General features: G+C 29.4%; 1 protein-coding gene across 1 annotated transcript; it reads left to right on the forward strand.

The window, feature by feature from the left end:
- The first annotated feature begins 1426 nt into the window (after positions 1-1426).
- LOC120078680 (dirigent protein 19-like) lies at positions 1427-2223 on the forward strand. The gene has a single exon (XM_039032979.1). The coding sequence runs from the start codon at positions 1473-1475 to the stop codon at positions 1995-1997; it is 525 nt and encodes a 174-aa protein (XP_038888907.1). The 5' UTR covers positions 1427-1472; the 3' UTR covers positions 1998-2223.
- Positions 2224-16149: the final 13926 nt, after the last annotated feature.

Below are 16149 nucleotides of genomic sequence, written 5' to 3' on the forward strand. Positions count from 1 at the left end.
TCAAAGTTTGGAATTGAAGGTTCAAAATTAAAATTATTATGTTTTGGGGTTTCAGTTGCTATCAAATAGTAATTCAAAAGAATTGATTTAGTCTAATTTAACGACTTTTGTAGGAATAAATTTCTTGTTTTATATGATTATAGTTATTGAATATGTACACATATTCAGCCGATAAAACTTTCTAAAAAAAAAAAAAAAAAGGTTTACGAGTTAAGAACAAGGGTTCAAAATAAAAAGAGTAATTTGTTTATGTTACTCCATGTATTTTATTCTGTATTATATTAGTAATTGTATTTGACTTGTCCACTTTAATCTTTCATTTTTAACTTTATGTACTTTTAGAATGTATGTTTTGGTGTTACCATTTTTTCTACACAATATAAATAATTTATAAGTGATAAGTTAGATTTTTTATCTAAGTAAGTGAGATAAATACAAATCATAATCAACTATCTAAATTGATTAACTTATAAAAATTTTAAAGTTTAATTGATATAAACTATAAATTTCACATACCGATGTTTGTGGATTAAGTTAGGTTGGGTTGAAGCACTTTATTGATCCTGTAATTATTTATGTCATAAATTTTTTCAACTCAAATAACTTTTATTAAATAATGAACTCAACCCAACTAAACCATCAAATATTTGGGTTGCGTTGGGTTAGTTCGGTTTAGTCGGGTCATTTACTTAATTTTTTTTAAAAAAATAAATGCAATATTAATTTGTTAAATGTTATTTAATCATTTTCATATATTGAATTAAGGCTAATAACACATTTACAATTTATATTATAAAAACTTTATTTCTAAAGTGCTAAAAAAATATTTTTAGAAGTTGTTGAATAATAAAACCAAAAAATCATAAAATAAAATAAAATAAAAATAAATATATGTAAAATTAATTGTAGCATAAGTAAATACAACAAACTTTTTAAAATTAACAATAAATTCTTGTTGTTCGAATTTATTATTTTAGGTGAACCCATAAACCAATCAAACTTATTAAATTTTCATTTATTTAAATCCAATCCAACCAAAATGCTTTGCTAACCCAATCCAAATTGTACGAATTGGGTTGGATTGATCTGATTTTTCGGATTATTGAGTTCTTTGAACACCCCTAATCTCACACATTGTTTTTTGGAATAAACTTTGAAGGATGACATAAATGGATAGTTTTTCGAAAACTCGAAGATTTAAATTTATATAATTATTAGTTTAAACTCTAAAATTTAGAGATATAAATGAAGGGTTATCGTAAAAATTTTATATTTTTTCTTCAAGAAGAAACAAAAAACCATTTGGAAGTTAAAAAAAAACATCAACTGGGCTTAAATTAAAATGCAAAAGCTACCCTTCAATTTATATAAATAAGGCCCAAAATAACCAATAGAAAACCACACCTTTTCAACATTCTATTGATCTCTTCCATAAACTCTTCTTTCTTTATTTACCAACCATATCTCACACCATGGCTCAAAACCAAATCCCATCCATCTTAATTTTGTGCCTTGCTGCCTCCATTTCCATGACCTTGCTTCTTTCAGTTGAAGCTAAGAAAACCAAGTTCACCCTTTACTTCCAAGACTATGCTTTTGGTCCTAACACTACCTTTTTCCCCATTGCCGGCCTCCCCGGCTCGAAACTAAACTACACCGACTTCGGAACGTTCTTTGTCACCGATGATAATATAACCGCAATCCCAAACGAGGGTGCCCCGGTGATCGGCCGAGCTCAGGGGATCTACGTCGTTACAGATAAAGGCGGGAAAAACCTCCTCGTCCTCCTATCTCTGGTGTTTACTAGTGGAACCTACAATGGGAGCAGCATCGAGATCCAAGGGACAAGTAGACAATTTGACCTAAATAGAGAGCTTCCAGTCGTTGCTGGGACAGGTAAATTCCGTTTGACAAGAGGATATATTAACACTGACAACTTCTTTTATGATCAAGAAAGAGGATATTCCGTTATCCAAGTCAATGTCACTTTGGTTTAATAATTCTACCCTAAGAAACATTCTGGGTTCTAAAGTTTGTCTGTTGGTTTTATGAATTATTGCTTTTTTTTTTTTTCCCTGGTAAATTTCAGAATAATCAAGGAGTTAATATAATGGATCTCCATGTTAATTAATGTTTAATATGTACTTTGTTATGTGATAATAATTTATTGTAATGTTTTATCGTTTAATATCCCTGTATTATGTTCAATCAATTTCTTAAAAGTTGTTTGAAACATTCCTCTCTTCTATTTCCTTTTCCAATTTTGCTCTTATGCATTTATGATTTTATTAAAATATTATGTGTATTTTATATGTCTGAGATATATGTAGAGAACAACAAGATGATAATAGGTTCGGTATCAACATGAAGATCGAAAAAGTGAATTAATATTTTTATTGTATCGTAAAAAAATCCACAAAAGCATAAAAAAATGTCATTGATGTAAATGTAATTTAAGAAATAAAATTTTTAATTTGTTTGAAAAACATATAATGACAAGATTTTATTGAAATAGTTTTGTAAAATGGATATTGACATTAATTTATGTCACGACATCGACATTTTAAATAACTCAAAAGTAATTTCTTAAAATGGGATTATTTTTTTTGAAACAAATGTGACAAAAGAGTGATTAAAGAAGAAAAGAATACATGAATTTCATATAAAAGTAACCGTCACATATATGAGGAAAATAATGGATCAAAATAAGCATAACACAATCGTAAAAAATTGTTGAATAAAAAAAATGACAAATACACCAATGCTAGCATCCCTAAAATAGCCATCACATGCCATCATAAAACAGGTTTGTTTGAAGGTCGTTAGGTTGACATCACTACGTTTTAACTAGTGATTGTTCAATAATTTTTTTAAATGAACTTTAGTTCTGTTTTTATGGTATCATATTATGTGGGCACTAGTTCATTAATGCGTTTTGGCAAAATTCTTCAACCATTTTTTCACTTAAATGTTATTCAAGTTTCCACCTTAAAATTAAATTAATATATACTTGACAACAATAATGAAGCTACCTCGTCAACGTGTGGTCAAGATAACTATTGTTTTTTCTTTGAGATTAGAGGTTCACATCATATATTCATACACGTGCTATTCACTTAATAACGGTTAGATATGTTAGGACAAATGTGGAGGTACAATATATTCATCTAATAGATATAAAATTGAATTTTATGTATAATGAGGCTTTAAACTTTTAATTTCTAGTCTAACATCCATAAATTTTATCATACATCAATTAGACTTAATATTACTTTAAAAGCATGAATTTGAGTTAGATTTGAAGGTCAAACTTAAATAAATCAAGGGATAAAGAAATCTTATAATTAACCATTTTTAAAAGGTAAATGATTCGATCTCTTGGTCTGCAATTGCTAACTAAAAAAAATCTAAAACTTCGAAGGAGAAATCATTCAATGTGGATTCAAAAAATATGTATACAACCATATCACTCTATATTAACCATATAGTATTGACCCTAATTTTTATTCATTCAATTTCAAATTGTCATTGTTTTTAATTACTAATATATATGATACACATTTGAAGTGTTTTATAATACCTACCTATTATAAATGTTTACATAGAACTTTACGTATGATTGAAAAAAGTATATTAAAAAATAAGATCAAGTAACAAATAAGCCATCTCCACATGATTCTAGTCCTTGCAAATCACCCGTTTTTATTTTTTTATAATTGTTTTTCTTTTCTAATTAACTTTCTATAGGAGACTAAGACAAATTCTTTGTTTGAACAGTTTTCTAATTTCAACTCTATACTATGATCGAAATATATAATAATATTATCCTGTATTAGAGGTCATATTCTATATTGTTGATTAAAAAGTATATGAAAATGCTGACAATGAATTACATCACTATTATATGGTCTATTATTTAAGGGCCACCTGCAAAAAGGCAAACAAAATACATTCATTAGATTTGTAGTCCACATATTTGTTATATGTAAAAATGGCAAAACGAAACCCTACCCACATATAAAAGATGAATAATGTCTAAATGCTCTTATTTCTGATATACACTTGTTACATTACAGATATACATTTAATACACGTGACTGATATATTTGATATACTTGATAAAGTTGCGCTTGACTGCTATACTCAATATATTTGTCTATCATGCACTTGTTTATACTTCTGATAAAATTGATACACTTGACTGATATACTTGATATACTTGATAATGATGCATTTGATTAATGAAATGCTGATAAATTTGTCAATCTTTCACTCGTTTATACTCCTAATAAACTTGATAATGATAAACTTGACTAATATATAATGCTAATAAAATTGATAATGATGCACTCTTTTATAAAGTTGATACACTTAATTAATATACTACTGATACACTTGATTGATATATTATTGATAAACTTGATAATGATGCACTCATTTGTATTCTTGATGCACTTGGTTGATATACTATTTATAAACTTTATAATAATACAATAATTTATACTGCAATACACTTGACTGATATTCTATTGATAAATTTGATAATGATGCACTTATTTATACTGACGAAATAACTTGATTAATATATTGTTGATATACATGACAATGATACACTTGATATAAAATGTATTAAGTTTACAATAAAAAAAAGTTGAACTTCTTTTTCTTCGCATGCAACAAACTCCATCTCTCTTTCACTGGCCACCATTCCACCTTGCCTGTTGCTTACCTCCGTCGTCTGTCGCATTCTCGCCGCATGTTTGGTCTTTGATCGTCACTTTTTTTCTCTCTCTATCAGTTGGCATTGCTCCATACCATCTATCGTCGGCCACCACTACGCCTCCCGCACAATTTTCTTTGAGACCGTCGTAGCCTCGTCACATGTCTAGTCGCTGGTCACCGCTTTTATCTCTCTCAATGTTTTAGCCATATTTTCAAAATATCAATTTAGGGTGTCAAACCTATAAATTAACATATTCAACTTGTCAGCTATGACAAATTCCCATAATTTAGATAAAAGTATTAGAGTCCCATACACCATCCTAATATATATCTTATCACAACGTTATATTTAATTAAGTATACCTTAGTGAATAAGAAATTTATCATCATCAATAAAATGATTTGATTCACACGATCAAAATTCTTGAAATAAAAAAAAAATACGATAATCACGTTGAAAAGAAAGCATACATATATTTCTTTTATTCTTTAGGCCACACGTGACAAATGCATCAAATACCAAATTCTGGGTTCATAAGAAAGCATATATGCTTCGACGATTTACAAATTCTACACTAATTTACTTGTATTTAAATATAAAAAGGAAAAAAAAACCCTTAAATTTTTTTTTTTTTTCCATTTTTAATAGTTAACAAAAACATAGTTTAGCTTTCTTTGATAAAGAAAAAACTTAGTTTAACTATGAAGATATTATCAACTTAAGCATAGCTTAATCGTTCAAATATATATCTTTTAATAAAAAGAAGTCAAGAGTACGAATTTATCTATTATTTCCTTCGTTGAACTAAAAAAATGTTAAAACTTAGTTGGGCAGGTGTTAGCTTGGTGGATGAGTTGACTTTCGGATTGCAGTGCAGAAAGAAAAACACAATTCTTTTTTTTATTTATTAAGAATCAATTATATTCTAGGTCAATGATTTGGTTGGATTCAAAGATAAGAACTTACTTGGAAATTTAGATAGAGAAAAATAAATGGAAGACATGGTAAATTAATTATTGTATTTGACTAATTAAATTGATTAAATTTCTTGAAAAGGCTGTTAAATCTAACTAATTAAAGTTCGGACCCTATTTGAAAATTTCAACTATGGTAGATAGTAACAACTACACTGAAAACATTTAGCAAGGTTTAAATATTTATTACATAGTTTGGGCTATATTTGATAATTTAATCGTTAATAGTACTTTCCAAGTACACATAGCCACACAACTTTATTAACATGTCCATTTCATCCTCTTTTTATTCTACATATTGGTTTCTTTGTTTTGTTAGGTATTTTTAGGAGCATTTTTAAAATCAATTTTTATTTTTCCATTACGTTCGATTTGAAACAATATTCTGTGAAATACAATTGCACATATTAAATACATCTCTAAAATTTTATAAATGAATCAATTCAGACTTGAATAATATTTTATTTGGAAATCGTCTTTACATAAATTCTAATGGTTCATTTTGTAAAACCAAAACTTTAGAGATATAAATAGATACACTTTCCCCAAAATTTTATGTTTATCACTATAAGAAGACATTTTATAGTTTTTTTCGAATGTCCTAACAGCCCATGTTATTAAAAGTCTTAAGCTTTTTATAGCGTTTTTGTAAAATTATAATGGATACTATAATAGAGTATAATGATATGACTTAGATATGATGCCATAAAATATTTGATAGCATTTCTTATTAAAGCTATATTAATATATGTTTATATAGCTACAATATTGTGCTATCTTTAATATATAGTAACCTTTTTTTCAATGCTATAACATAAATATTTATAGCTGTAAATGAATGCCATAAAAATGCTATTTAATCTTTAATAATTAATATTATTATTGTAATAACCTTTTCGTAGCATTTCTTTTGTGTGATATAAATTTTTCTATAGCTTTCACCCATAGCTATAAAAGAGATTTTTTTCTCAACAATAATGTCTAATTTAATGAGATTTTGATAAATTTTATTTCAAAGTACTCATTTTTAATTGAGATCCACACACGCAATACTTCATATCACATTAAATTTCACTACTTCCATTCAATCTATTAACAGTATAAAATAAAATATTCATTATTTTAATAGAATAAAATTGTTGTCCAAACAATACAAGATTAAGTATTCACTAAATGTAATTACCAACATAAATTAGCTCTAAAAATACACAAGTCATTAAGTGTTCAAGACTGTAGTTGAGTTGCCATCGTTGATTCTTTTTGTTATGATAAGATATCATTTCATTCATCTACATAAAATTATAAAATATATATCAACATATGATCATATAGACATCAACAATAATGTATTAAACAAATAAATAAAAATTATGAACATCGAACAATCTACAAAAATGAGAAGTAATGCTAATATTATTCATAGGTTCATATCATTCATAATTATATGACTATAAAACAGAGCTGAACTAATTCAACCAATACTTAACAAGCTAGTTAAATTGATTTACACATGTTGTAAGCATAACTAATACACATAAAATATGTTTTGAGACACTAGGTACATTTCAAACTGAGTTTGCGAAGAAAAAAATCCAAATCAAACAGCAGATTTGGACCGAAAATAGAAAACCCACAAATGTACTAGATGCAACATAAATACGTTGCCAAACATACTTAGACTTCTCCTTCAAACTTAAGGTGGTAGAGTGATGAACAACTTAAGTTTGCGAAGAAAAAAATTTACGAATCAAATCAATAGATATGAGCTTGAAACAGAAATCCACAGAGGCAGATCATGCTGAAACAAACTAAAATTCAGCACAATCCAATGGTTAAAAATTTGGCAATCGACAACTTTATGGAAGTTGTCCCTGAAAAATCAAACTATATTGCAATTTTACAGATTCTGTTTAGTAGCGACTACGGACAAATCCAGAGCTTAACATGACGATCCAACCGTTCACAATGAGGAAAAATGTGTCCCCAATAGGCGTATCAAATTTCAAAACGATCCAACGATTGAAACTCGGGTAATTGACAACTTTGTGAAAAAACTGAAAAAAAATTAAACTTCACTACAGGTTTACAGATTCTGTTCAATAGGAATAACGGAGAATACCAGAGCTCAAAACAACAATCCAATCATTCACAATGAGACCCTAAGGTCCCCAGCAAGTTGACCAAAATTTAGCACGATCCAACGGTTGAAAATTTGAAAATCAATAACTTTGTGAATGTTGTTCTTGAAAAATCAAACTACACTATAGTTTTACAAGATTCTGTTCAGCAACAACTATGGACAAAATCAAAGTTCAACGACGATCCAACCGTTTAAAACGAAGCTCTATGTGCCATCAATAGGCTGATCAAATTTCAACATGAGCCAACGGTTGAAAATCGGAAAATCGATAAGTTTGTGGAAGTTGTTCTTAAAAAATTGAACTACACTACAGTTTTACAGATTATATTCAGCGGCAACTATGGACAAATTCAATGTTGAAAAAGACGATCGAACCGTTCAAAACTAGACCCTAGGTGTTCCCAACAGGCTGATCAAAATTCATCACGATCTAACGGTGAAAGCTTCGAAAATCAACAACTTTGTAGAAGATGTCTCTGAAAAATCGAACTGCACTGCTCTCCTGGTGAATTAATCATTTTGTACATTCACACCGTACATCTTTAAATGTCGAACAAATACAAAACTTCAGAAAAATTCTAATAAGGCTCCGATACAAATTTGTTATGAAATCGACAATTAAAGAATACAAAAAAACATAAAAGGAAATAGAGAAGATCGACACATTGATTTACTTGGTTCACTAATAATGTGTTAGCTATGTCCACAGGGCGGAGGGAGAAAAATTTATTAAGAAAATGTTATAGAAAATACAGAATATGCCAAATAATGCCCATAGGGTTAGAGAGTTTTTATAATGCACTTCTCTAAACCCAAAGTGGAGAAGGAAAATATTTAAATAATTAAATATATCAAGTACCAATTCTAATTAGGTGTAGGATTCAAGGTATTCTAAGAAATCTCTATCTTGACTTGAAATCTCCAAACCAATTTTGATTAGGATTCCAGGCATTCCAACAAATCTTCACCTTAACTTGAAATCTCCTAAACAGTCAATTCGGATTAGAATTCAAGACATTCCAACAAATCTCCACCTTGACTTAAAATCTCCTAAATCAATTTGGATTAGAATTCAAGGCATTTCAACAATAAGAATATGAAAAAGGAAGAAAAGAGAATACATAAATTTGCGAAAATGAAAATAACTCAATGGTTACAAATGATTAGACTAAGAACAATGACAAATATATATCAATGCTTCAATCACTTCCTATACCATTAGAGACCATCATTCCACTTGACTTGAAATCTCCTAAACCAATTTTGAGTCTAATTTTTCTTTTTCTTTTTTTTTCAATAATGAACTTTAATTCTATTTTTATGGTATCATATGGATACTAGTTCATTACTGCTACTTCACCATGCGTTTTGGCAAAAGTCTTCTAGTGCACTGCACACCAAAATGCTTCATGATGTCATGTGCCCTTCAACCATATTTTCATTTAGATGTCAAGTATTATGCCAAACATATTAGAGAATGTAAATATATATTAAATATATTGTTCGGTACATATACGATGGTAGATTATATAAATGATTAAATATATCTGGGTTTATTTTAGAAAATTCAAATATATATTGAATATATGGTGCTATATATTAAATATACCTTATTTTCTCTTTTGAAACTTCTTTCTAATTCTTGCTTAAGTTTATGGGAAGAACAATATTTAAATTTTTGCAGAAACTCTCATTACTTGTCTAGGTTTCAAAAAGAATATTGTTTCAGGAAGTACGTAACCGAGAGACTTTCGTTACACATGTCTTTTGGTATTAATATCATTATATATATTTTTAAAAAACTGAAAGATAAGAAAGACTTAAAAAGTAAATTGGATTAGACTTTCGTGTAAAATAATATTTCATTAGGCTATTCAGGTAAAAAACATAAGAAAACCTATTTATTTAGGATATGTGCGCACTACAAGAAATGACGATAGCTACCAAAAAAATCTATAATACACATTTTACCGTCTTTTTTTAAGGTACTAACAATCTATGCTATTCAAGGATAAAGACTTTTTATAGTGTTTTTGTAGAGATATAATGAAGGTTAGAATCGAGTATGAAGGCATGATTTATTTAAATCGCTAAAAAGTATTTACTGGCATTTTTTTTTATTAAAGCTACAATATGTTTATAAAATAATAATAATAATAATAATACACTACCACCCTTAACTAATAATAGCACTTTTTTAACTTTTTTAACGATATAAGATTATATATAGCTTTAATCTTATGTTTTAATGAGTTTATTTAGTCTTTTTTAATTAATATAATTGTTAAAAATTATTAACTTATTATAGTATTTTTTAACTCTTATATATATAATCTTTTTTAATTAATATAATTGTTGTAATAATCTTTTTATAACATTCCTTTTTGCTATATAAATTATGTTATACTCATGACTACAAAAGATCCTTCTAACTTTTTTCTCAATAATATTTTTTTATATAATTTACTTTTGGTTGCTAGAAATAAGTTAGTTATATATATATATATATATATATATATATATATTTTAAATTAAGGGTTCTTTTCATATATAGAAAAATGAGGTTAAAAATTTACAAAATTAACAAAATATAAAACTAATTACGAATGTTGGAGGTTTGTTTAGTCGACTTTATACTTTTCTAAGGTAAGTGATTTTTGCAGATGTCTGAAATAAAGTCTTAACATCTGTCTATGACATCAAAGTATCTTACTGCAGAACATTTTCCTTATCTAGAAATTTTCAGGTGTAATATTTTGTCCAATATTTTCCTTTATCAAAGCGTGACCTTTCATTTCCAAATGAGTTCCTTTCTTGGATTTGATTATCAAAGGAGATTTTTGTTAATCTTTAGGGTTACCACTTTTGTTAATCAAGCAAGACGTTTTTTGCTCTATGGCCATTATTGTGCGTTGTATTTTTGCTTGTTGTTCACCATTCCACTAAGCAAGTTTTTCATTCTCTAAAGTGCAACACGTTGAAGTAAATTAAGGTTTAAGGAGAGCCTAAGCCATTGCTGTTGGAGAAGGGATTTTCAGTCTTGGGGAGCCTAAGATTCAACTTTAGAGAATGTGTTTTTCACCTTAGGGGATCTTAAGATTCATCAATGAAGGGAGTTTGCTGACTTGAGGAAATATATCATTGTGAGAAGAGTCCCACTCATCATCGAAAGTCGAGGTGATCAACACTAATATTGTCAAACTTAGGGGGGGTTAAGTACACTTGAGAGGGAGTCTCACATCTAGGAGAAGCCTAGGTGGTCGGTGAGTTGGGCTCTACATAAATAACTGTAGTGGTCGTGTATTATAGATAAGTTCTGCGTTGTAAATTATTTAACTATTTAATATTAGTGAATTATCTTTCCTATCCATACTGCCCCCTAAACATAGTTGGTTCTTCATCGAATTGGGTTACTAACTTTTGTGTATCTTTATTTATTTACTTGTAGTTGGTATTTTTGTTATTTTAGTGGTTGTCAATGCTTTCCGTTTAACATCTGTATATCAAGTGACGAGTCATCCTATTGCTTTTTCAACAAATATAGCAAAATTTACCTCCAATCCATACAAAATGTCCTAAAACCCAATTGAATGGGCAAAAAACGTTGAAGGCCTAACATTCCTAATTTTAGTGATAAACAGTGATAGATTTCTATCATTGTTTATCTAGATCAGTGATAGACGTCTACCACTGTTTTTATTTCTATTACTAATAGATGGTGATAGAAGTCTGTATATTTATTTGATACTTTATTTATTTGAGATTTGTGTTTAGTGATAAGCAAATTATTTGTCTTTGCATGTTTCCAGTTTGATAATTTGATGGCAAGCAGACAACGAAAATCTATAATATGCTGATAGATCTTGATAGAAGTATATAGAAGTACATAAAAGTATTAATGATATTATAATGCCTTACCTATTCAAAAGAATTTTGGTCAATTGAAATTTAGTTTTGAACTTCATCTTGCTTAAACAATTTGGATTAAATTAGATTAAACCGTGATAGAAGTATACAGAAGTATGCAACGGGTACCTCTTTCAAACTGAGGAAAAGAGCCAATGTTACCCCTTTCAAAAATGACAAAAGTATGGTCGTTGCAAAATATTTATTAGATTTATTTTCTTAACAAAAACATGCGTTCATTTACCCTAAACTTGAACATCCCACAGTAAAATTAAGAAAACGACCATCCTAACTCAATTTGTTTTTAAGCTGCTTTCAACTAGTCACCGTGGTGTTTCTTGTTTTTCTTTCCTTTTTGTTTCTTGTATTATAATTTTTCATTGAGAGATTATTGGTTTAAAATTTTGGGGTCCAATCCACAGAACAATCTCTAAACAATTTAACAAAAATCTAAAACAACTTAAAAAAGGCCAATGGTACCTATTAAATTTGACAGAAAAAAGGGCCAAGGCTACCCTCCTTTGAAACATGAAAAACCGGTGGCTATAGAGAAAAATTTATTAAATTTAATTTTTTAACAAAAACATTCCCACAGTAATCTTCAAAAAACGATGAACTCAGTTTTTCTTTTTGGGGTGGGGTTTTTTCTTATCATACAATTTTTTCTATTTAGGGATTATGGTTTTAAAATTTAAGGTTTTATCCGATCCCTTAAACAATCTCTAAAAAAATAAGAGAATAGCCAGATGAGTTATTATTTTACATAAAAATCTAGTCCAATTTACTTTTTCAGTCCTCACTAGAACAAATTCGGGTTTTAATATCGGTTGACAACCGACATTAAAGATAGTGTTATTAAAACCCTTTAATGTCGGTTGTCTTTAATGTTGGTTTTAAAACGATATTAAAGGGCTTCAATAACACAACCTTCAATGTCGGTTGAAACCGACATTAAAGACCTTCAGTGAAATTTCTAACCGACATTAAAGGTCTTTAATGTCGATTGCAACCAACATTAAAGACCTTCACTGAAATTTTCAACCGACATTAAAGGTCTTTAAAGTCAGTTGCAACCAACATTAAAGGTCTTTAATGTCAGTTGCAACCAACATTAAAGGTCTTTAATGTCAGTTGCAACCGACATTAAAGTCTGTGTTTTTTTTAAAAAAATTCTTAACCGACATTGAAGCCCGAATCTGTCCGTTTTTTCTAAATTCCATTGCTGAATCCATTTTTTTGGTCAAAAAGTATAACATGACATATTTGGATTTTTGGTTGTGAAAGGTATAACCGACATTGAAGCCCGAATCTGACCCTTCAAAAGTATAACATGCATGTTGATTTTTGGATTTTTTGTGCTTTTATTTATTTAGTTTGATTAGAGTACCTAATTTAGTTAGAAAAACAAGTAAAATTTTGAATTGGGATTTGGTTAGCCTAAGCTCCAACCCATTTTGACCTCAAGCTATGTTTGGTAAAATGTAAAATTTGAAATAAACACCAATAAAAGAAAAGTAAGGTCTTTTGGGTTTTAAATACCCATTTTTCTCACCAAAATCCCAGCTAGCAGAAGAACCCATTCCTCCAATTTTTCCTTGCAAAACTTAGAGAGCTTCCATCCACAACAACCCCAAAATCCTCATTTTCTCTTCCAAAAAAAAAAAAAACTATCAACTATACCCCAGATTCCCTCTTCTTTAGAAACCTTAGAGCCTCAACCTCTATCTAATTTGTAGAAATACAAATTATTTGTACCACATTCTTAGGATATGCAACAATAGATAGGAAGAAAATGCGCCGATTATGGCTAAATTGATATAAAAAAGCAAAGTTTTATAAAGATATCGCAAACACACCTGCTGACCGCATTTCATGGGCAAAAGAATGTCAAAGTCTGTTTTGTTGGAAAAACAAGAATCATCGCATGCGACAATCCTTGAAGGAAAGACACGAACAACGCATGCATCCGGATTTCTGAAATCGTAAAGCAGATACTCTGACGTACATCCTGATCGTTGACCATGATACAACGCTGACATTCTCACCTACCTCGACAAATGATAGCAACCAATCAGAGTGGAATTATCAAGGCAGAAAAGCGCATGGTTCTATAAATAGAGCCTCAACACAGCAAAGTGGGATATAGCGAACAAGATCAGAAGCCTAACTTTTGAAGGGAACCTTCTATTCCAAAACTCCAAATCCCTATATAGAAGTCCACTGGAGAATTTACCTGAGAAAGAAGTTCACCAATCCACTCCACGAGTCACATCATGTCGGCAAGAGTTCACCATCAATCTATTTTGTCAAGAGATTGACATTAATCTCGCAACCATTACATTCTCTATGTATTATCGTTTTATAAAACATTATTAACTAAGATATTAGTTAATTTTGTATCTGGACGATTTACTAATTCAATATTATCATCATGTTTATTTCCATCTTTATCCATGTTCATCCATCTTTCATTTTCTTACTCACGAGTCACTAAACCACCAGGGTATAGGGGAAAGTTAAACGAATGACTTGAACCATGCTGTGAGATGTTATCGAGTTTACTAATTCCAAGGGAGATGACATGCCTTCCCAAACACTAGCGCATAGGGGGACATGCCGATGGGCATCTTATATGCGGTTTTATAGGCGAGAGAGCCTCATCTAATTTTTACACCCAATCCTTTCGAGAGATGTTTACCACCTTCTCAAGTATGGATTTTATCTCTCGGTTGGCAACTTTCGCCTGACCATTGGTATCCGGATGATATATGGTGACGACCCTGAGTTTGACATTAAATTTTGTTAGCAAGTTGGAAATAATGTTGTTCATAAAATGCGTACCTTCGTCACTAATTAACGCATGGGGTGTCTCGAATCGTAAAAATATATTCTTCTTAAGAAATTTGGCCACCGTGATTGCATCATTCTTAGCACAGGAAATGGCCTCCATGCAGTCGACTGCTACTTGTATGTACTGATGTCCGCAAGAGGCAGGGAAGGAACCCATGAAGTCTATGCCCTATACATCAAACAATTCTAGTTCTAGAATGGAAGTCAGTGGACTCTCATTTTTGTTTGATATGTTGCCCATTCTTTGGCACCGATCACAACTAACAACATGTGCACCATCTCTGAACAAAGTGAGCCAAAAGTAGCCGCACTGAAGAACCTTCGCAGCGATCCTCTACCCCCCAAAATGTCCACCATATGAGGACTTATGACACTGATCAAGGATGCATTGAACTTCTGTCTCAGGAATGAATCTTCCCAAAATATGATCGGATCCAAGTTTTTATATGAACGAATCATCCTAATGATAAAATTTAGCTTCATACATCAACTTCTTCTTTTGTTGATATGTATAGTCTTTCGATGTTTGAGCGCAAACCAATATATATTTACATTTTTTAGTATATTTGTAAACACACTAAAAATTAAACAATGGTATATACAATGTATATTTACATTTTTCAGTACATTACTAGTATCCTCATTTTCTCTTCTAAAAAGAAACCTAGCAACTATATCCCAAATCTCTTCTTCTTTAGAATCCTTAAAGCCTTCATCTTTGCATACATCAAGGGAGTTTTCCACACACACACAAAAAAAATAATAATAATAAAAATAAAATAAAATTTCTACAATGTTAAGAATCCAACACACAAGAAAAACTCTAACTTAGTTGAAGACGTAGTGGTGGAGCTTTGGCCCCAAGGATCCATACTTCAAACAACAAGAGAGTTTAGCATTTTGGATTTCAACCTTTTTTTTTCTTTTCTTTTTTCTTCAAGCTCCCTAAAAAGTAAAAAGAAAAAAAAAAAAAAAAGGTAAAGGGTTAGATATTTGGTTATTGTTTTTGTTTTATTGTCTTGTGAGTTTCTATTTTATTTATTTATACATATTGCTTCATATCTTGTTGTTTATCTTTTTTTTTTACTCATTGTTTGTTTTTATTATCTTTTCGTTTCCTTGTGAGTTTCTTTTAGAAACAAAATAAGAAAGAGATGAAAAAAAAAATAGAGTATTTAAAATGGGAGAGAAGAAGGGAGAAAAACAAAATAGATAAAATAAAAGATAACTTAGTAAAAAAAAATCAATTTGGTTATTATTTTTCTTTATTGTTTCTTTTCTTTGTTAGTTTATTCTTGAACTTTATTCTTTATATAATTATCATTATTTTATGTTTATAATTAGCATTTTAATTTAATATTTTTTTTCATTATAGCATTAATTATTGTTTCTTTAGTATTTTCCTATTTTTTATATGCATATTTAAATATTATATTTTTCTTCCTTTTAGTGGTCAATTTAAAATATTCTTGCTAATAGTTGTTTAAATTTGTTCATATTTTGAATTAAATTTATTTTTTTGAAAGATATCCGACAATGAATTCTAGAAATATTTG

The sequence above is a fragment of the Benincasa hispida genome, chromosome 5, assembly GCF_009727055.1.
Source record: "Benincasa hispida cultivar B227 chromosome 5, ASM972705v1, whole genome shotgun sequence".
Classification (NCBI taxonomy): Eukaryota; Viridiplantae; Streptophyta; class Magnoliopsida; order Cucurbitales; family Cucurbitaceae; genus Benincasa; species Benincasa hispida.

Coding starts and splice junctions, on each gene's coding strand:
- LOC120078680 (XM_039032979.1), top strand. CDS start 1,473: ATGGCTCAAAACCAAATCCCATCCATCTTAATTTTGTGCCTTGCTGCC.